General features: G+C 58.5%; 2 protein-coding genes across 2 annotated transcripts; one reads left to right on the top strand and one right to left on the bottom strand.

Annotated features, from left to right (window-relative positions):
* Nucleotides 1-111: 111 nt before the first annotated feature.
* Nucleotides 112-12798, bottom strand: MAP2K2 (mitogen-activated protein kinase kinase 2). The gene is made up of 11 exons (XM_054396111.1): nucleotides 12713-12798; nucleotides 11000-11210; nucleotides 8358-8504; nucleotides 7482-7559; nucleotides 6661-6712; nucleotides 6440-6564; nucleotides 3884-4097; nucleotides 2647-2711; nucleotides 1897-1958; nucleotides 1175-1220; nucleotides 112-222 (listed from the first exon to the last, which is right to left on the bottom strand). Exons 1-11 carry the CDS (start codon nucleotides 12796-12798, stop codon nucleotides 112-114), a joined length of 1197 nt encoding a protein of 398 aa, XP_054252086.1.
* Nucleotides 12799-13177: 379 nt separating this feature from the next.
* On the top strand, nucleotides 13178-19252 carry CREB3L3 (cAMP responsive element binding protein 3 like 3). The gene is made up of 11 exons (XM_054396067.1): nucleotides 13178-13195; nucleotides 14490-14667; nucleotides 16134-16249; nucleotides 16475-16730; nucleotides 17113-17228; nucleotides 17691-17822; nucleotides 17920-18026; nucleotides 18145-18213; nucleotides 18327-18411; nucleotides 18727-18823; nucleotides 18900-19252. The coding sequence occupies exons 1-11, from the start codon at nucleotides 13178-13180 to the stop codon at nucleotides 19250-19252; spliced, it is 1527 nt and encodes a 508-aa protein (XP_054252042.1).
* Nucleotides 19253-19697: the final 445 nt, after the last annotated feature.

The following is a 19697-nucleotide window of genomic DNA, read 5'->3' as shown; positions in this document are numbered from 1 at the left end:
GGAAGGAGGGGGAGGAGGAGGAGGAGGAGGACACAGCTCTGTCACCCACGGGAGGGGAGGAAGCGGTGACAGCGGCGGCGGTGCTGACACCAGGCGGCGGCCGCTCGGCGCTCAGACGGCGGCGCGGGTGGGGGTGCTGGGCTGGTGCAGCCGCAGCGTTCGGCACAGCCAGCCGGCGAAATCCACCTCCTCCACCTCGGAGCGCTTGATGAAGGTGTGACTCTGCAAGTGAAGGGCAGCAGGGTGAGCGGCAGCACCGCGCAGCCCTAGAATGGGGGCCGGGGGGAGGGCTCAGAAGGCAGCGCTGAAGATCGAATCCAACCCGCAGCCCACCCCCCGGCTCTGCTAAAGCCAGGGGCACCCATGGCAGCTTGCCCGGGGTCACCATGGCCAGGTGGGGTTGGCAGCTCTGCAGAGAATGGTTCCAGGGATGGGACACCTCCCACCACTCTGGGCAGCCTGGGGCAGGGTCTCAGCACCCTCACAGTGAAGAGTTTCCTCCTCGTATCTAATCTACATCTCCCCTTTCGGTTTCAGACCATACCCCCTCATCCTGTCACTGCAGTCCCTGATAAAGTCCCTCCCCAGCTCTCCTGCAGCTCCCTTCAAGCACTGAAAGGCAACCAGGTGATCTCCCTGGATCCTTCTCTCCTCCATGCTGAACAACCCCAACTGTCTCAGCCTGGCCTCACAGCAGAGGGCTTCCAGCCCTGCCAGCATTGCTGTGGCCTCTCTGGCCCCACTCCAGCAGGTCCCTGTCTGTGCTGAAGACTCCAGAGCTGCCCCAGCACTGCAGGGGGGGTCTCAGCAGAGCTGAGCCCACACTGCAGCCCACACTGCAGCCCAGGACAGGCTGGGGCTGGGCTGGCAGCTCACAATTCTGGGCCACTTTGGTCCCATGTATCCATATTCATCTGCTCAGGAGGCAAAGGTTTGTGGCAAGCAGCTCTGCAGACACGGAGGAGCAGGGTGGTTCCCATCCTTGGCTCCACACAGCCCAGATACCATCACTGCCTTTGAACCCAAGGTGAGTCACGCCCTCTCCCAAGCTCTCTTTGGCTCCTCTCAAGCTCAGCCTGGGAGTTTCCAGCCTTTTTCAGCAGGAGAGGCCTGAGAGGGACAGGGCAGCACTTTGCAGATCTGGTGCAGAGAGAAAATTGCTCTCCCCACTTACCATCAGCATCTTCAGATCTGCTCGTTCTGCTGGGTTCTTAATTAAGCTGAAACGAGAAGAAGAAGAAGAAGCAAAACCAACACTGAGGCATTTCTTGTGGCAGATTGGTTATCAGGGCTGGAAAGGTCTCCAGCCTCCTGGCTGCTTTCTCCAGAAGCATGGCAGAGTGCAAATGGCTTCAGCAAGAGTCACCTCCCCCAGCCCAGCTCCCAGGGAGAGCTGCAGGATCTCTTCTGGATGGTGCAGATGAACCACACCCTGCAAACGGAGAGCAGGGCCCAGCACTTCCAGGGGATGAGTGATTTCTGTCACATCCAACCTCTGTGACTTACCAGGAGCTGTGGAAGCACCTTCAGATGTCTGTTCCCCCTGCCCACCTCTCCCCACCCCCACCAGAAGGTCTGGGAGTCACTGGTGTGTGCCTGGTGCCAGCCAGGCTGGGGGTGACTCACAGCAATCTGCTCCACCATGCCCTTGTGCCAGGCTCAGATTCAGGAGGTGCTGGGACATTGCTAAGCATCACCACAAATAAAACCACCTTTATTCCAACCCTTCCCCAGGCAGAGCTCCCTCTGGGCTCTCACTGCAGCCAGGGAGAGATCAGACAGAGCAGGCAGGATGCTGCCTTCCACTGCATGTTCTGGGAGGAGCAGAAGCCTGCAGAGCAGTGAGGGAGGAGGACATCCAGACCTCCCCCTTCAGCCCCAGGATGAAATCCTTACCATTTATTTACAAACTCCTGGAAATCTTGTGTGAAAACTCCGTTGGGCAGCTTGGGAGGAGGCTGCAGAGAAAAGGAGAAGGGTTTTGTGCATCCCTGGGTCAAAGAATTGTCACCTAAGGTCTCTGCTGAGCTGTGGAAAAGCTGTGCTCTGCAGCTCTCCTCCTCCTCACTGCCCTCCCACCACCAGGGACTTGCTCTCTGCCATTTCTTATTCTGGCTGGCAGCAAACTGCTGCCCCAGCATGATGCTGAGTCCCTGCCAGGGCTGGGAAACCCAAACTGTAGCATGGCAGCTCTGGATCTAGTCTTGCAAATCCCACCCCTAGCAATGCCTGAGGTGGACAAAGCCACTCCAGAAATGACAACTGGGGCTGCTCAGCCTGGAGAAGAGAAGGCTCCAGGGAGGCCTTACAGCAGCCTTCCATCCCCTGAAGGGGGCTACAAGAGACATGGGGAGGGACTTTTGACAAGGGCTGGGAGTGCCAGGATGAGGGACAATGGCTTTGAGCTGGCAGAGGGAAGATTGAGACTGGAGATGAGAAAGAAATTCTCTCCAGTGAGGGTGGGGAGACCCTGGAATGGGTTGCTCAGAGTTGTGGACATCTCATCCCTGAAAATGCTCAAGGCCAGGCTGGATGAGGCTTGGAGCAACCTGGGCTGGTGGGAGGTGTCTCTGCCCATGGCAGAGGGGTGGAACTGGATGATCCTGAAGGTCCCTTCCAACCCAACCCACTCCATGCTTCACCCACCTCATTAACTATGTAATCCAGCAGCTCAAAGATGGCCATGGCAGGCCGACTGTCCATCCCATGACCTGTGTGGTGAAGAGGACAGGGACAGTGGTGAGAGGCTGTGCAGGGACAGCCAGGGGCTTCATCTGCTGGGCAGAGCACCAATGCTGTGAGGCTTTGGCTGGGAGAGGCAGAGGCAACCCACTTGGGAACTGCTTTGTGGTTAAAAATAAGATACCAGAGAAAGGCAGAAGACATCCTGAAATTTCTCTGTGCCCAGAGGCCAGATTCCTTCCCTAGCTTGGAGCATTTGGAGAGTACCAGGCCATCTGCTGTGGCAGGCTGGCAGCACTTCCAGAGCCTTCTGCTTCCAAGCAAGTGGCTCAAGCAGAGCCTCCTTCAGAGCCCCATACTGGTTTGGTGCTTCGAGCAGAGCTCCCAGCAAAGCCCTTCCCAAACAGTCTGAAAGAAACCTGTTGGTAGCACAGGCAAAGCCTGAGGAGCAACAGGGGTTGTGAGAGGGCTCCTCAAAGCTTGTCCTCCAAGGGGGCTGCATCCTGCACTGTCCCCAGCACCAGGTGCACTGCTGCATGGCTTGAGCCTTCTGGTGGGACAGCAGGGCCTCAAGAAGCCAAATCAGCTGAGATCTTCACAGCCCTACCAGAGCCCAGCTGGCAACACTGTCCCCTCACAGCATCCTGAGAGCAAGCTCCATCTCCCCGTGCAAGCCCAGGCTCCTGCCTGCACTCGTCAGGAACTTCAAACCTCCGTGGCAGAGTGGATTTGTGGGAGCATCAAGACGGCACCAAGGTGCCCCTCAGAGATGGCACCAAGGTGTTCCACAGAGAAGGCACCAAGGTGTTCCACAGAGAAGGCACCAAGGTACCCTGCACAAATGGCACCAAGGTACCCTGCAGAGAAGGCACCAAGGTACCCTGCAGAGAAGGCACCAAGGTACCCTGCAGAGATGGCACCAAGGTTTTCCATAGAGAAGGCACCAAGGTACCCTGCAGAGATGGCACAAGGTGTTCCATAGAGAAGGCACCAAGGTGCCCTGCAGAGATGGCACCAAGGTTTTCCATAGAGAAGGCACCAAGGTGCCCTGCAGAGAAGGGCCTGCCTGGGAAGCACTCAGCTCCCTGCCACAACCTGGTCCAAAGGCAGCCTTGGGCTCCCCCAGCCACAGCAAAGAGAAGCCCCCAGCCCCTTCTCCCCCAGCTCCGTGCCTGTGTGCAATGCATACGACAGCCCCTACCGCTGATGGGGCGGCCTGGGGGCCTGGCCCGCGGCGAGATGCTGGGAGGCTCTCCCTCGGCCCCGTCCACCACAGGACGGCCAAATATTGCTTCCAGTTCCTTGGAGTCTGGCGGGGGGATTGGATACCTTCCGATTGACAGCTCCACCAGGGACAGCCCCATGCTCCAGATGTCCGACTGCACTGAGTAGTGGGTGCCCTGCAACCGCTCGGGCTGGAAGGGAAGAGCAGAGGCACAGGGCAGGTCAGCAGAGGCACAGGGCAGAGGCACAGGGCAGAGCCCAGGGCAGAGGCACAGGGCAGAGCCCAGGGCAGAGGCACAGGGCAGACTGCAGAGGGGCCTGGAGGGTCTCTGTGAGCAGCAAAGGCTGAGAGCCCTCTGGCTGTTGAGCCTGGAGAAGAGCAGCCCCAAAGGGGATCTCAGCAATGCTCAGCAAGAGATAAAGGGTGGCTGGCAAGAGGCTGGGGCCAGGCTCTGCTCAGTGGTGCCCAGGGACAGGACAAGAGACAATGGGCACAAAGTGGACCCCAGGAGATTCCATCCGAACAGGAGGAGAAAATTCTTTGCTGTGAGAGTGCTGGGGCCCTGCAGCAGCTGCCCAGAGAGGTTCTGGAGCCTCCTGCTCTGCAGAGCTTCCAACCCCCCCTGGGCATTGTGCTCCTGGGCAAGCTGCTGTGGGTGCCCTGCTTTAGGAGTGGGGTTGGACTGGGTGAGCTCCAGAGGACCCTTCCCACCCTGCTGGGACTCTGTGATAAACACATGCAGGGAAATTAAATAGATGAGACTCAGTCTCCTGCCAGTCTCTCCTGCTCAGCTCTCCACACCTGCAGGGAAAAGACTGTCCCAAGGGGGTCACAGATTCATAGAACAGGTTGGGCTGGAAGGGACCTTCAAGATCATCCAGCTCCAACCCCCTGCCATGGGCAGGGACACCTCCCACCAGCCCAGGCTGCTCAAGGCCTCATCCAGCCTGGCCTTGAACACCTCCAGGGAGGGGGCAGCCTGGGCAACCTGTGCCAGTGTCTCCCTGCCCTCACTGTCAAGAATTTCTTCCTCCTCTCCAGCCTCAATCCGTCCTCCATGAGCTCCATGCCCTGTCCAAAAGGGATGCAGCAGGAATCTCTTGTGCACACAGGAAGCAACTTGGATGTAGCTAACCTACAGCTGGGCAGTGTTCAGGGGTGTGCAGGGTACCCAGCTGGAATCTCTCTGTGCTCAGATCTAATGAACTCCAGTTATTAACAATTTATTAGTTGGGTTTTTTGTTTCCCTTCCCTGCTCACTGCTGTTAACACCCCAGAGGAACATTGAGGAGCAGAAAAACAACAACAACAAAAAGTCTTCTCCAGGCTCTCAGCATCGAAAGAAAAATTAAAAATAAACAAACCCCATGCAAGTCATCCCCACTGGCAGCTGCAGGGAGCCAGGGGCTGGGCACACAGGAGCTGGCACTTTTAAATAGCCCCTGTCTAACTATAACTGTGCTTGGATAACCATTCCCAAAATACGAGAGCAGCTCAGAGCAGAGCCCAGACCTGAGCTCTGACAACCTCCTGCCTGGCCCCAGCCACACCAACACAGGCTGTGGGCACAAGACCCTCCCCCACCCATCCTCAAGGCAGGGGTCTGGGGTCATGGAGCTGGCCAGGAGGCAACTTTATGGTCATGGACAGCACATTGTCTGCAGCTGAGCCAAGGCTGGTGAGGAGCCTCCTTTAAAGGAGAGGCAGAATCAGCTCTTCCTGCAGTTGACTCACATTGGCTGACTCCAGTTTGGCTTTCAGTTCCCATTAGCCTCCACTAAACTGGTTTTACCCCCATTCTGTCAGCCAGTGCACATGGCCAAAGCAACACAGGAGGTGCACCAGCATCTGAAGGGGACCCACAGGAAGGCTGGGGAGGGACTGTGTAGAAGGGCTTCCAGTAACAGGGTCAGGGGCAATGGTTTGGAACTGGAGCAGGGCAGGTTTAGGTTGGACATCAGGAGGAAGTTCTGCCCAGTGAGGATGGGGAGGCACTGGAACAGGTTGCACAGGGAGGTGGTTGAGGCTCCATCCCTGGAGACATTCAAGGTCAAACCTGATGGGGCCCTGAGCAACCTGCTCTAGTTGGAGGTGTCCCTTTCATCCCAAGATGACCTTTGAGGGTCCCTTCTAACCCAATGCACTCTGTGACTGTGTCCCCTCCACACTCAGTTTCATGAGCAGGAAGATGTTCCTGAGCCCACAAACTCTCACCAAAAGAAACCATGGAACTCTTTGTAGGATCTTTCCCTGCAAGTCTCTGCACTACCACCTGCACCACTGCTAGCTGAGCACAGGCTGGAGCTGAGAGCTCACCAGCTCCTCAGGAGGACATGGAGCTGTCTGCTTCTCTGGCACAGGACAGTGCTTGGAGCTCACCCCCAGGGTGAGCCAGGAACAGGGTGGGGGGGATCTGATGAGGATGGAAACACCCAACAACACCATGGGTCAGGCACCAGACACTGATCCTGCAGGAGCAGAGAGGAAGCCAAGCTGCAAAGCAAACCCAGGCAGAAGGTGAAGGCAACTTACAGACATGTAGGACCGAGTGCCCACGAAGGAGTTTGCCATGGAGTCAATGAGCTGCCCACTGACCCCAAAATCACACAGCTTGATCTCTCCTCTGGAGTTCACCAGGATGTTAGAAGGCTTCACATCTGACAACAGCAAGAGAGAAGAGCATCAAGCACGACTCTGGATGAAGCACAGGGCTCTGGTACTGCAGGCAGCTATTTTTAGGTTCCTCCTCTCACCTCTGTGCATGATTTGGTGCTTCTCTCTCAGATATGCCAAGCCTCTCAGAACCTAGGAGGGAACCAAAGGCAGGATGAGATCAGAGCTGGGCAGGGAAGTGCTTCCCCTTCAGCAGGGCACGTTGCATAAACTCCGGGGCGCTGCCAGGCTGCAGCTTGCTGAGGGAATCCATCTGTGGCCTCCACATGCTTCAGGGGCTGCAGTTGATCACCAAGTCAGCCACAGATCTGGGGGTTACTGCCTGAAAAAGATGCTCCCCAGTCTTCTCCAGGAGAAGTCAACACCAGCCAGTGCACCACAAAGGGGGAGAGCTATGGAGAGCTTTGGAATATGTTCCTCTGGTTCTCCACAGCTCCCAGGAGGGAGGATGGAGCCAGGTGGGGGTTGGTCTGCTCCCTAGTAGCAAGTGATAGGATGAGACAAAACAGCCTCAAGCTGCCCCAGGGGAGGTTTGGATTGGACATCAGAAGAAACTTCTTCACTGAAAGGGTTCTCAAAGCCTGGCACAGGCTGCCCAGGGAGGTGGTTGAACTCCCATCCCTGGAGGTGTTTCAAAGCTGCAGAGCTGTGGTGCTGAGGGCCATGGTTAACCCCAGCCTTGCTGCAGTTAGAGAACAGCTGGACTGGGTCATCTGAAAGGTCTTTCCCAACCCAAATGACTCTGGGTTCCCCCTTTCCTCTGGCACACAGCACTGCCTCTTGCCCCAGATCAGGAGAGGAAAAGAAAGGGCATGTGGGGAATGAAGAAGCTTCCCAAGGCCAGGCAGGTGCTTCCCAAACCATGCCCAGGAAATCCTGGCTGGGAGCTCCCACGACTCACCGCTATGCTGACCTTCCCCAAGATCTCCTCAGGAATTCTTTTGGCTTCTTTCAACACCTGATCCAAAGAGCCACCATCCTAAAACAAAGAACAGCCAAGTGACCACCATGCTGATGCCCAGCAGGAAAACAGAGCAGGGAGGGTAAGGTTGGACTTCAGGAGAAAGCTCTTCACAATGAGGGTGGAGAGGCACTGGCAGAGGTTTCCCAGAGTCATGGTTGAAGCTCCATCCCTGGAGGCATTCAAGGCCAAGCTTGATCCAGTGACAGATGTCCCTGCTGACTGCAGGGGATTTGGACAAGATGAACTTTGAGGCTCCCTCCCAACCTGATGCACTCTGTGATTCTGTGGAGCATGAGCAGCACAGAGCCTCCCAGCTCAGCTACCTGCAGTGAGCAAACTCCTTTTAAGGCTAAAAAGAAATTGATATCTGCTGATCAGAGCTGAAGCTTCTCACTGAAAATTATTTCCCTGCTATCTTCTATCAGCTCTACTTCTGCCTGTTTGTTCTTAGCTTCCTTTCCATCAGTGGTAAAGGCCAAGATGATGCTGCCAGTGCTGATCCAGAGCACTCCCTTCTCCACCAGAGACAACAGAAGACACAAGCCCTGCTCCATGGCAAGCTCTGGAGACTGCCTGGGTTTACAACACTTCTGTTTGTCCAACCCCCAAACCTCTGCTTCCACTTCCCCAAAACTCTGTCTGTGGCATTCTGCTGCCTTCACAGCAGCATGTGGCCCCCACCAGGAGCACAGCAGCCTTGCTGCAGCCAGAGCGTGGAGCCACGGCGGCTCCAGCACCCTGCAGCAAGTCTCACCCCCAGGTTCAAGTCTCAGGGTGCTGTGATTCAGCTTGCAGAGGGAGGAGGGGACTCACCATGTGCTCCATGCAAATGGAGATCTCTCCATCACTGTAGAAGGCTCCATAGAACCCCACAATGTAGGGGGAATTGCACTCGTGCAGCACCTGCAGCTCTCGGATGATCTGGTTCCTGATGGCTGGTTTGATTTCTAAATGAATCAGCTGCCAAGAAAGGGAAGAAAAAAGAAATATTCAAGGTTTACCACCTGGGGGAAAAAAATTACAGGAAGCATGGAAGACTTCCAGAGCAATGCCTAGCACAAATCCAGGCTGGGCAGAGAATGGATAGAGAGCAGTGCTGAGAAGCTCAACATGAGCTGGAACCATGAGCTCCAGCCCAGCTCCAGCCCAGCACAGACAGGGACCTGGTAGAGCAGGGCCAGAGGAGGCCACAGCAATGCTGGGAGGGCTGGAAGCCCTCTGCTGCAAGGCCAGACTGAGAGAGTTGAGCTTGGTCAGCCTGGAGAAGGATCCAAGGAAACCTTAGAGCAGCCTTCCAGTACCTGATGGGGGATACAGGAGAGCTGGGGAGGGACTTTTACAAAGGCCTGGAGTGACAGGATGAGGAAAAATGGCTTCAAACTGGAAAAAGCTGGATTTAGATGAGATATTAGGAAGAAATTCTTGACAGTGAGGGTGGGAAGACACTGGAACAGGCTGCCCAGGAAGATGTGCCCTCCCTAGAGGTGTTCAAGGCCAGGCTGGATGAGGCCTTGAGCAACCTGGGCTGGTGGGAGGTGTCCCTGCCCACGGCAGGGGGTTGGAGCTGGATGATCTTGAAGGTCCCTTCCAACCCAACCCACTCCGTGATTCTGAGAGAGCAAGTCCTGAGTGGTGGAAAGCAACAAAGTCTTCAAGGGAAGCTCTCTTTTGGCACAGCCTTTTCCCCACTTGCAGATGAATGTGAAGGGTAAGGGGAGAGGCAGAGCCCTGTGCAGGCTGTCAGTGACCAAGCAGCTGCTGGCCATGTGGAGATCACACAGGACAGGGCAGAAAGACAGGTCAGGAGTTTGCTGCAGATCTGACTCAGCAGCTGGGAACATCTTCACAAGTTGTGGGAGGTGTTGTAAGAGGAGGTGCTCAGGTATCAAGGAAACCACAGAAAGTAAAACAAAGCCATGAAGGCTGTGCACGTGAGAGAGCAGCTGCAGCTTTACTCCCTGGGCTCCCCAGAGGCACTTCACCAGCAGCCAGGGGGCAGAAGATAAATGGCAGGGCAGAAGAGAGAGCTGCTGTTGCCGTAAGCTAGGACAGCCCAGTCCCAGTGATGTTTGTCCTTCCCACAGGGCTCTGCAGGACAGACCTGCAGCCTGCCCTCACTTCCAACAATCTCACAACCACCCAGTGGTGGCCAAGGCCCTGGAAGACTCCAAGAGCTCCCTGCCCATGGCAGGGGGTTGGAACTGGATGATCTTGAAGGTCCCTTCCAACCCAACCCACTCCGTGACTCTAAGAGAGCAAGTCCTGAGTGGTGGAAAGCAACAAAGTCTCCAAGGGAAGCTCTCTTCCCTCTGAGTGAAGAAGCCACCTAGGGAAGTGGAGTTGCTCCTAGAGACCCACAGAAGTATCCCAAGAGAAGGTTGAGAGCAGAGAGTTGGAAGCTGTCCCACAGCTGAGCAGCTGTGCTGCTCTCTGAGCACTGGCCTCTTCCAACAGGCAGGTGAAGCATCTTCTGGTGGTCTGTAGTAGAAGAGGTGCTGAGGGACATGGTTTAGTACCAGACCTGGCAGCTTGGCAGTGGTTGGACTAGATGGTCTCACAGATCTTTTCCAACCAAAATGATTCTCTGATTCCATGTGGCCCAGAAACACATCTGAGAGGAACTACTCTCATGGCCACCTGGAACTACCTTGGGGATTGGTTAAGAGGCTGGCAAGGAACATGCACCAGACCCACTCCTGCACCTGCCATTTCCAGTCCTTGTTAGCCACAGCCCAGGATTCTGCAGAGATCTGCTTCCTACTGCTTCTACCCAGTTCAGCTGAGTTCATCACAACCAGCTTCACTGGAAAAAAACCCTCCAGTCCCCAGGGAGGAGTCACAGAGCACAGCCTCACCCAGGGGAGGACCCAGAGACAGGCAGAACAGCTCTGAGATGAGCACAAGAAAACAGCACAGCAGACAGGGACCTGTTGGAGCAGGGCCAGAGGAGGCCACAGCAATGCTGGGAGGGCTGGAAGCCCTCTGCTGGGAGGCCAGGCTGAGAGAGTTGGGGTTCAGTCTGGAGATGAGAAGGCTCCAGGGAGACCTTCTGGTGGCCTCTCAGCACTTGAAGGGGCTGAGCAGAAAGCTGGGGACAGACTTTTGAGCACTAACTGCTGTGACAGGACAGGGGGTGATGATTTGAAAGAACAAGAGGGAGATTTAGACCTCATATATGAAAGAAATTTTTTTCCCTGAGGGTGGTGAGACCCTGATCCAGGCTGTCCAAAGAGGTGGAAGCTGCCCCATCCTTGGAACCATTCCAGGTCAGGTTGTTTTGGGCTCTGAGCAACCTGCTCTGGTTGCAGATGTCCCTGCTGACTGCAGGGGAGTTGGACTGGATGACCTTTAAAGGTCCTTTCAACCCAAACCTGCCTATGAATCTACAAAGTGGGAGTGCTGGACACTCCAGCAAGGCCCCACAGCCTCCTCCTCCTCCTCCTGCCCCCAGTTACCTTCCGTGCCATAATGAGCCCTGAGGGTTTGTGCTGCACTTTGGTGACCACACCACCATTGCCAGCTCCCAGTTCAGAGATCCTCTCAAAGTCATCATCCTTCAGCTCGCCCACTTTGGCTTTCTGCGTGAGGAAGGCTTCCAGGCGCTTCTTCTGCTGCTCATCCAGCTCTAGCTCCTCAAGCTTCTTCTGAAGGTCCACCAAGTTTGCCCTGGAGAAAGGAGGAGAGCTCAGGAGAGTCTAAGGGCAGCACCAGAGAAAGAGGGATTGGGTTTGAGGTTTTTTTGGGGTGGGAAGTGGAGGGAAATAACTGAAACTCCTCCTCAGCCCCTGAAAGAGCAAAGCTCTAGAGAGAGGCAGGGCTCAGGCTGCCAGGCTGGGTCACACAGAGCCGTGGTGCAGTACCTGCCCACCATGCACAGCTCTGGAGAGGAGCTTCAGTGCAGTCAGCTGCTCTGGGACAGCCAAGGAGGGAAAAAAGCCTTCAGCCCTTAAAGAGGCAGCAGCTTCTCCCTCCATGGGAACCAGAGTGGTAGGGGTTGGAAGGGACAAGACCAACCCCCTGCCAAGCTTGGGTTTCACTGTGAAACATGAGAGGGACTTCCTTCCCATGGTGTCCAGCAACCCCCTGCTCCATGACAGCCCCCCAGAGCACAAAGGGGAGTCTGTGTTGCCCCAGCACCTGCTGCTGAGCTCTCACTGCCCACAAAGGGCCAGCTGCTCTCTCCCATTTGCTGTCCACCCTCCTATCCCCCCCTCCAACACCTACAGCGATGGTTTGGGGAGGTGTCACCCCACTCCTTCCACCCAGCACCCCCATGCAATGCTCTACCCATGCCCAGCACTGTCCATGTCATCCTCTACACCTGTCCTGCCCTTCCAGCCCTCATTATCTGAGAGATCTTTTCTAGCCTTACTGATTCCATGCTTACTGCCCCATAGCCCTGGCTCCCAACCCACAACCTGTGTCCCCAGGCCTGATCTCCACATGCTCTATTCCTTAGTTGCTCCCAAATCCTGTTCCCAGCCTCCTTGGCCTTCCCTGCCACCCCCTCAGCAAATCTGGGGATCAGACCAGCCTCCACCCCTGCCCCAGCCCCTCTAGCCCCCAACCTGCACCCACCAAGCTCTGGCTCTCCAACCCTTTACCCATCCTCATCCTTGCCCCAGCCTGTCCTGCCCCGGCTCCCCCAGGCCCCCTGTTTAGCCTGTGCCCACCCCACGCCTGCCAGCCCCCCAGCCTCAGCCTGTCCCAGCTCCCACAGGCCTATTCTCCAGCGGGTCTCCATCCCCAGTCACCCCATGCCCAGCCTGCTGTGGCGCCCCCAGCCCCCCTGCCCACCCTACCCCAGCTCCCCCACACCTGCTCTGGCCCCCGAGGCCCGTCCCAGCTCTCCCATGCCCAGGGCCCCCCTGCCCCAGCCCCTCCAGCGGCTGTCCCGCTCCAGGCCTGGTTCCCCACTCCCGCCCCGGGGCTCCCTCAAGTCCGACAACTCCTCCAGGCCCGGTAGCGATCCGGCTGAGTACCCTCCAGGGGCCCGGAACCTTCCCCGGGTGCCGCTCCCCACCTGGGCCCGGGACGCTCTCAGGCCCAGTCTCCCCTCAGGCCCGGGACGGGCCCGGTTCCCCTCCCGGGCTCGGTTCCCCTCCCCCGGGCCCGGTTCCACCCCGCTCGCGGCTCAGGCTGGGCGGTCCCCGCCGCCACTCACTCACTCTGCGGAGCCGTCGGGGCTCGGCCCCTCGGCCGCGCTGGGGGCGATGTTGAGGGCGGGCAGCACCGGCTTCCTCTTGGCCGGCATGGCCGGGCCGGGCCGCGCCTGCGGGGCCTAGCGGGGGCGCGGCCGCGCGCCCGACGGGGGGAGAGGGGGCGGGGCGTAGCGGGGGCGCGGCCGCGCTGCGCGGGGACGCGCGGGGACGCGCGTAAGGGGCGGGGCCAAAGGGCAGGGGGCGGGGACGAGCGAAGGGGAGGGGCAGTGGAGGCATCGCGAGGAGTCGCTGAGGGGAGGGGCCAGGAGGGGTGGGAGGGGCCAGGCCCGGGGCGGGGCCGTGCTGGGGCTGCCGGCGCTGGTTGCATTGGTGCCGATTAGTGCTGCGGTCATCAGCAGGAGGCTCCCACAGTCCCTGCTCGTTCTGCCCCTAGGACACTCAAGGCCCTAAGGAAGCAGCCCCACGGGGAACATGGAGCTGGGGAGGCCGGTGGGTGGGTGCCCTTTGGGTGGGTACTCTTTGGGTGGGTGCCCTTGGAGGGGGTGCCCTTTGCTCAGTTCCAGGGGCTCCCATCGCAACCAAGGGCCATAAAGCTGCCCTCCCTGTCCCCACCCGGTCAGAGGGCATGGAGCGGGCAATAACAGGGCACAGCCTTGTCCCTGTGTCACACTGCGGGCATACGTGGCATTACTCACCTGTCCCCTCCCTGAGTGAAAGTGATCCACAGGGATCCTGAGAGATCTGGTGAGGAGGGTGACATGGGTGATGTGCATTGGGTGATACCATCACCTCAGGGTCATGTAGAGAAGGAATCTCTGAACCCCAGCATGCTGGGGTTGGAAGGGACCTCTGGAGCTCAGACAGTCCAACCCCCCTGCTCCAGCAGGGCACCCACAGCAGCTTGCCCAGGAGCACAATGGCCAGGGGGGGTTGGAAGCTCTGCAGAGCAGGAGACTCCACAACTTCTCTGGGCAGCCTGCTGCAGAGCTTCAGCATCCTCACACCACAGAATTTTCTCCACATGTTCAGATGGAACCTCCTGACGTTCACTTTGCGCCCATTGCCCCTTGTCCTGTCCCTGGGCACCACTGACAAGAGTCTAGTGCCATCCTCTTGACCCCCACAGCTCATTTATCTCTTGCTGAGCATTGATCAGGTCCCGTCTCAGCCTTCTTTTCTCTAGGCTCAACAGCCCCAGGGCTCTCAGCCTTTGCTCCTCTCAGAGATGCTCCAGGCCCCTTGGTGGCTTCTGAGGAGCCCAGGACTGGACCCAGCAGAATTACCATGGAATTATTTTGGTTGGAAAAGCCCTTTCAGATCACCCAGTCCAACCATTCTCTAGCTCTACCAAGGCTGGAGCTAAACCATGGCCCTCAGCACCACATCTCTGCCTCTTTTAAACACCCATGGGGATGGGGGGGAGGCAGGCAGCAAACTCAGGCAGCAATCCAGGACAGCCCTGGCTGTAGGGAGCAGAGGGGACCAAGGGTTGTGTGGGGGAGGCTATAACTGGTAGGGTCCATGTGAACGTCTCAATCGGATGTTCATCTCAACACCTATAAGCTGTGATCAATGCCAATAGACTGGTCTGGAAAGGAAAAAAAAAAGAGGAAATTGACCCCAAAAGTGGGTGAAGGTTCATGGGCAATCTCAGCACTCGGACTTTGCTCCCCAGCTCCTGGCCCCTCCTGTCCCACTTGATGGAAGATGACAAAAACATTTGGCTAATGAGTTACGGAGCACAACGAGTCCGTCCCCTGCCGTCACTCTGCGCCGTCCCCAGTCAGGGATTTTGCAATCCAGGACACTATTTCTGTGCAGTTGGAATTTAAACTTTGCCACTTGGGTCAGGTCATCACCACAAAGGAGGAGGAGGAGGAGGTGGTTGTGTTTGGTGCCTCGCTCTGCTCCCCTGTGCACCGAGAGGCAGGACAGATCCGTGGGAGTTGGATCTCACACAGGTATGGTCTGGCTCCCTCTATCTGGTGGTCCCATGGGGTCATCAGGGCTCGCTGGAAGGACTGAGGATGAAGGACAGGGGGCAGTAAAGCCCCTGCCCTGGCCTGGGTTAGTCAGCCAAATGCCCTAGTAATGCCAAACAGCCCCAAAGCTGGCTGGGAGCACACTGGAGTCAGTGCTGGATAAGTTGAGAAGGAAAGTCAGGTGTTGGCTTGAGTGGTTGCCTGGTGCGGGTTGGGTAGTTGGGGGGTTGGGTTGGGTAGCTGGGTGGTTGGATTGGGTAGTTGGGGGGTTGGGTTGGGTAGCTGGGTGGTTGGATTGGGTAGTTGGGGGGTTGGGTTGGGTAGTTGGCTGGTTTTGTTGGTCGGGTAGTTGGTGGCTGGGTTGGTTGAGTAGTTGGGTTGGTTGGGTGGTTGGGTAGTTGGGTGGTTGGGTGGTTGGGTTGGGTTGTTTGGGTAGGTGGGTAGTTGGGTGGTTGGGTTGGGTGGTTGGGTTGGTTGGGTAGTTGGGTAGTTGGGTAGTTGGGTGGTTGGGTTGGTTGGGTTGGTTGGGTAGTTGAGTGGTTGGGTGGTTGGTCAATCAGACAGCTGAGTGGTCAGTCAGTTGGTCAGCAGGTTGGATCTGTGCTCAGTCAATCCATTGGTCACTTGGCCACAGCTGACCATTCGATCCCTCTCCTGCCCTGCCTGGTTTTGGCAGGTCACTTGGTCAGCTGCTTGGCCAGCTCCTGGGTCAGGTCATCACTTAGCTGCCTGGCTGCTCGGACAGCTTGTTGCTGGCCCATTGCTTTTCTCTGAGTCTCAAGCAGTGCTGGGGTGGCAGTGGTGGAGCAGGGCTGGGTCCCCTCCTCAGGGCTGGCTGGTGGCAGCAATCTCCTCTCCCTCTGCTTGCCACCCAAAATGATTAACCTGATCTTCCTGTGCTCACACACAGGACAGGGCTGGACCATGGAGCTGACCCAGCCCTTAGCTCTGGGTGCTCATCCTGCTCTTGGAGGGCACAGTGGGGCTGAGTGCCTGCAGGGAAGCCCTGGCTGTGCAGTTATTTTTGGGGGGGAGGAGGGAAGCAGAGGATTTGGGAGTTTCAGCTACTGGAAGGAGGTGGTGAGGTCACCACAGGCTGTGCTCTCCCTCTGTGTGGGAGCCAGGCTTTGCCAGATGTGCCCAGCTGTGCTCACACACAGGTGCCAGCCCATGCCTGTGCTCACACAGCTGTGTCCATGTGGTTGTGCAGACACACAGCTCCTCACACACGTGTGCCACCATGGCCACACAGCCCCACATGGGGTCACACACGTGCAGCTGCATCTCCACACTGTCCCACACACCTGTGCCCGTGCCCAGACACACTCCCTCTCACCAGCCCCATGCCCACCCCGTGATCTGGGGTGTCTCTGGAGTCATGCAGCTTGAAGGGAGGGTGGGAGTCATGAGGTCAGGGTTCAGGACCTGCCTGTGCCACCTCACAGCCATGGCCTCCAGCGTGGACAGCCTCGACCTGCTGGACCTCCTCTTTGACCGCCAAGATGGGATCCTCCGTGGCATGGAGCTGGGGACACCATCAAGCACCTGGCATGAGGAGAGGGTGAGTCCCCTGTGTTTAGGGGGGACACATCTCCACCCCATCCCTGGGCCTGGCAGGAGGGACCCATCCCAGCACCTTGCCTGGGAACTGGGACCACCCAGGGCAGCAGCTCAGAGTGGCGGGCACCTCATGGCGATGGGCACCCCATGCTGATGGGCACCCCATGGTGATGTGCATCCTATGGTGATGGGCACCCCATGGTGACAGGCCTCCCTGTGCCCACAGCTTGCCCAGGACGGTGACGACTTCATCACATCCATCCTGGGCCCCAGGGACTCGACACTGGACTCTCCCAGCTGGTCCCCAGCCACCAGCGACAGTGGGGTCTCCGAGGACCCCCCCTCTGACCAGCTTGACAGCTCCCCTAGGAGCTGTGATGGGGGTCCCAGTGAGGTCCTGTACCCCTTTACCAACCCCTACCAAGCTCTGCCCCCGCCAGGGGGGGCTGGGGTCCAGCACTCCGAGGTCTCCATTGACCTGGGTAAGCCAAGGTGGAGAGACTGGGCAAAGGACCAGGCTGAGGGCACTGGAGGGATTGGAGATGTTGGGGAGCTGAGGGGGACAGAGGAGCTGGGGGGGGCCTGTGGGACTGGAGGGAGTGGGGAGAGCTTGGGAACTGGGGTGAACTGGGCAGACGTGTTGGTGGAGGAGACTGTAAGAGGAGGGAGGTTTGGGGGTGCTGAGCAGTGCAGGATGTTCAGGGAGGGGCTGGGGTAGGACCAGAGGGACAGTTTTGGGGGACACAGGGCGAGTGCCAGTGGTCACCCTGAGTAGCTCTGGGAACACGGCAGGGTGGGGGTTCTGCACTGGGGACACTGGGGACAGAGGGACACAGGACTGCTGACAGTGATCCTCTCACCCAGATATGTGGCACCCTGGGTTCTTCCTGGAAGAGAGCCAGGACCTCTCCGTGGTCTCTCCACCCACATCCTGCAGCCTCACCGTCAAGGACCTGCTGCTCTCTGGCAGCTCTGATGCTGTGAGTCCCCTGCCCTGTGTCCCCATCCCTCCTTGTCCCCAGCCTTGTCCCTTTCCTGGACCAGAGAATCACAGAATCGTTTTGGTTGGGAGGGACCTTTCAAGTCCTTTAAGTCCAACCCTTATCCCAGCACTGCCAGGTCACCACCAAATCATGGCCCCCAGCACCACATCTCCACGGCTTTGAAGCCCTCTGGGGATGGGGACTCTACCAGTGCCCTGGGCAGCCACGATTCCCTCCTTATTCCTGTCCCCATCCCTCCTTCTCCCGAGCCTTGTCCCTCCCTGGATCACGATCCCCTCCCTGTTCCATCTCCACACTTCTCACCCTTCCCCACACCATGGTCCCATCCCTGTCCCTTCCCAGACCACGAGCCCATCCTCATCCCCTCTCCGTGATCCCTGGGGGCTGGCATGGGGTGAGCCCAGCACCCAGAGCCATCTCCCGGCTGTGGCCACGCAGCAGCCGCCGGTGCCCATCTCCCTGCTGAGGCAGAGCCAGGGCCAGTTCCAGGAGCTGGTGCTGACGGAGGATGAGAAGAAGTTGCTGGCCAAGGAGGGGGTGTCCCTGCCCACGCAGCTGCCCCTCACCAAGGTGGGTCCCCCCGTGCTTGGGAAGGACACGGAGCGTGGGGGCGTCATAGCCCCAGGGAGGTGCCAGCCCTGACGCCCCCTCGCCGTGTCCCCCCCAGTACGAGGAGCGGGTGCTGAAGAAGATCCGGCGGAAGATCCGGAACAAGCAATCGGCTCAGGAGAGCCGCAAGAAGAAGAAGGAGTACATCGATGGGCTGGAGAGCAGGTAGGACCCTCCCGCCAGCCCCGGGGATGACAGCCTGGGGACACCTAGATGGCTGGCGATGGGGACAGTGCTCCTTGCCAGCCCTCCCAAATCCCATCTCCTTCTCCCTGTCCCCCAGGATGTCGGCGTGCACAGCCCAGAACCAGGAGCTGCAGAGGAAAGTCCTGCACCTGGAGAAACAGAACTCGTAGGTGTTCCTGGGGCAGGGTGGGGACGAAAAGGGGGTGGGATGGTGCTGGGGCTTTCCCCACCACCCCCCAAATGGACCTGCCAGGGCTAACAGGCTCTTGCGGTCCCCAGGTCCCTCCTGGAACAGCTGAAGAAGCTCCAGGCTCTGGTGGTGCAGTCAAGCAACAAGGCAGCACAGACAGGAACCTGCATCGCGGTGTGTGGAGCCCCCAGCTCCACCACAGCCTCCTGGTGCCGAGGGAGGGAGGAAGGAAGGAAGGGAGGGATGGACAGAGGGACAAAGTGGTGGATGGATGGATAGATAGATGGATGGATGGATGGATGGAGGGAGGAATGGAGGAAGGGAGGGAGGAATGGAGGGAGGGAGGGATGGAGGCAGGGACACATGCATCAGTACGAACACAGGGCCGCAGTCCTGCTTCTGCCCCCCGCTCCCCTCCTTGGTCCCTGTGTCCCAAACCCTGGTTCCCCTCCACCACTGCAGGCAGTGGCATCTCCCCTCTGCCCCCAGGTCCTGCTGCTCTCCTTTGCCCTCATCGTCTTCCCTTCCATCAGCCCCTTTGCTCCCAGCACGGCCGAGGCAGACGGCGACTTCAGACCCGTGCGAGGTGAGGGCAGGGCCGGGCCGGGCCGGGGTGGGTGCCGGGGGCGCTGGGACTGCCCTGACCCTGCCCTGGCTCTCAGTATTCTCCAGGTCCCTGCACAACGCGGCCGCGTCCCGCGTGGTTCAGACGCACCCCCAGGCCAGGGAGGAGAAGCCCTCGGAGCCGCGGTGGCTGGAGCGCCTGGGGAAAGCCCCTGAGACCCTGCACGAAGCCTTCGGCGGCCACACGTTCGCCCCGCACCTGGACAAAGCCTCCCCCCGCAACGCCACGCAGCCCCTCGCCTCGGAGGAACTGAGCCATGCGGACCGGGACCCTCCTAACGCCGCGTCAGAGGATGGCAGCGCCGCGCCGCACCACGGCCTGGCATCGCTGGCCTGGACCGAGGCTGCCCACGGCAGTTCCAAAGGGCTGGAGCCGGCCGAGGAGCTTTGAGCAGCCACCAGGGACTGCAGGGGACGCGATGGGCAGCTCAGCACCCCAGCCCCTATGGGACAAGTCCTCGGGGTGACCCGTCTAGGGTCTGCCTCCAGGCATAGGGAGATGCTGGACCCCCCTTGGCTTTGCTTCTGTCTGTGAACTGGGAAGATGAAACCGGTTCCAGTTGGCCTTACTGGGAGGGAAGGGACTGCCCCTGCCCCCTGGGTGCAGCAGGAGCTGCAGAAGGGACATGGGGTCGCTCAGGGTGGGAATGAGGGAAGTGGAGGAGCCCTGGGCTGGTTGGGTGTTGATCTTTTGCTGTTGTAACTGTTTGGTTTTGTTCCTTTGGTTTGGTTTTTTTGTAAGCTTTATTTTGCTCTGGAAATACAAGGTGTTTTGGAAAAAAGCCACCTGCTGTGGTGTAACATGGGGAGAGCCACAAGCTTCCAAGGACCCTTGG

Source organism: Indicator indicator, chromosome 36 (assembly GCF_027791375.1).
Source record: "Indicator indicator isolate 239-I01 chromosome 36, UM_Iind_1.1, whole genome shotgun sequence".
NCBI classification, from domain to species: Eukaryota; Metazoa; Chordata; class Aves; order Piciformes; family Indicatoridae; genus Indicator; species Indicator indicator.
The sequence above is the reverse complement of the archived record's forward strand: the minus strand, read 5'-3'. Positions and strand labels throughout refer to the sequence as shown.

Excerpts from the sequence above, each read along its gene's own strand:
- MAP2K2 (XM_054396111.1), bottom strand. The coding sequence starts at position 12,798 with ATGCCGGCCAAGAGGAAGCCGGTGCTGCCCGCCCTCAACATCGCCCCC. Across the intron at positions 6,565-6,660 it reads GCACCAAATCATGCACAGAG|ATGTGAAGCCTTCTAACATC; the intron begins GTGAGAGGAGGA and ends TGCTGTTGTCAG. Across the intron at positions 4,098-6,439 it reads GCACTCGGTCCTACATGTCT|CCCGAGCGGTTGCAGGGCAC; the intron begins GTAAGTTGCCTT and ends CTTCCCTTCCAG.
- CREB3L3 (XM_054396067.1), top strand. Across the intron at positions 16,250-16,474 it reads GCACCTGGCATGAGGAGAGG|CTTGCCCAGGACGGTGACGA; the intron begins GTGAGTCCCCTG and ends CTGTGCCCACAG. Across the intron at positions 18,214-18,326 it reads CACCTGGAGAAACAGAACTC|GTCCCTCCTGGAACAGCTGA; the intron begins GTAGGTGTTCCT and ends TGCGGTCCCCAG.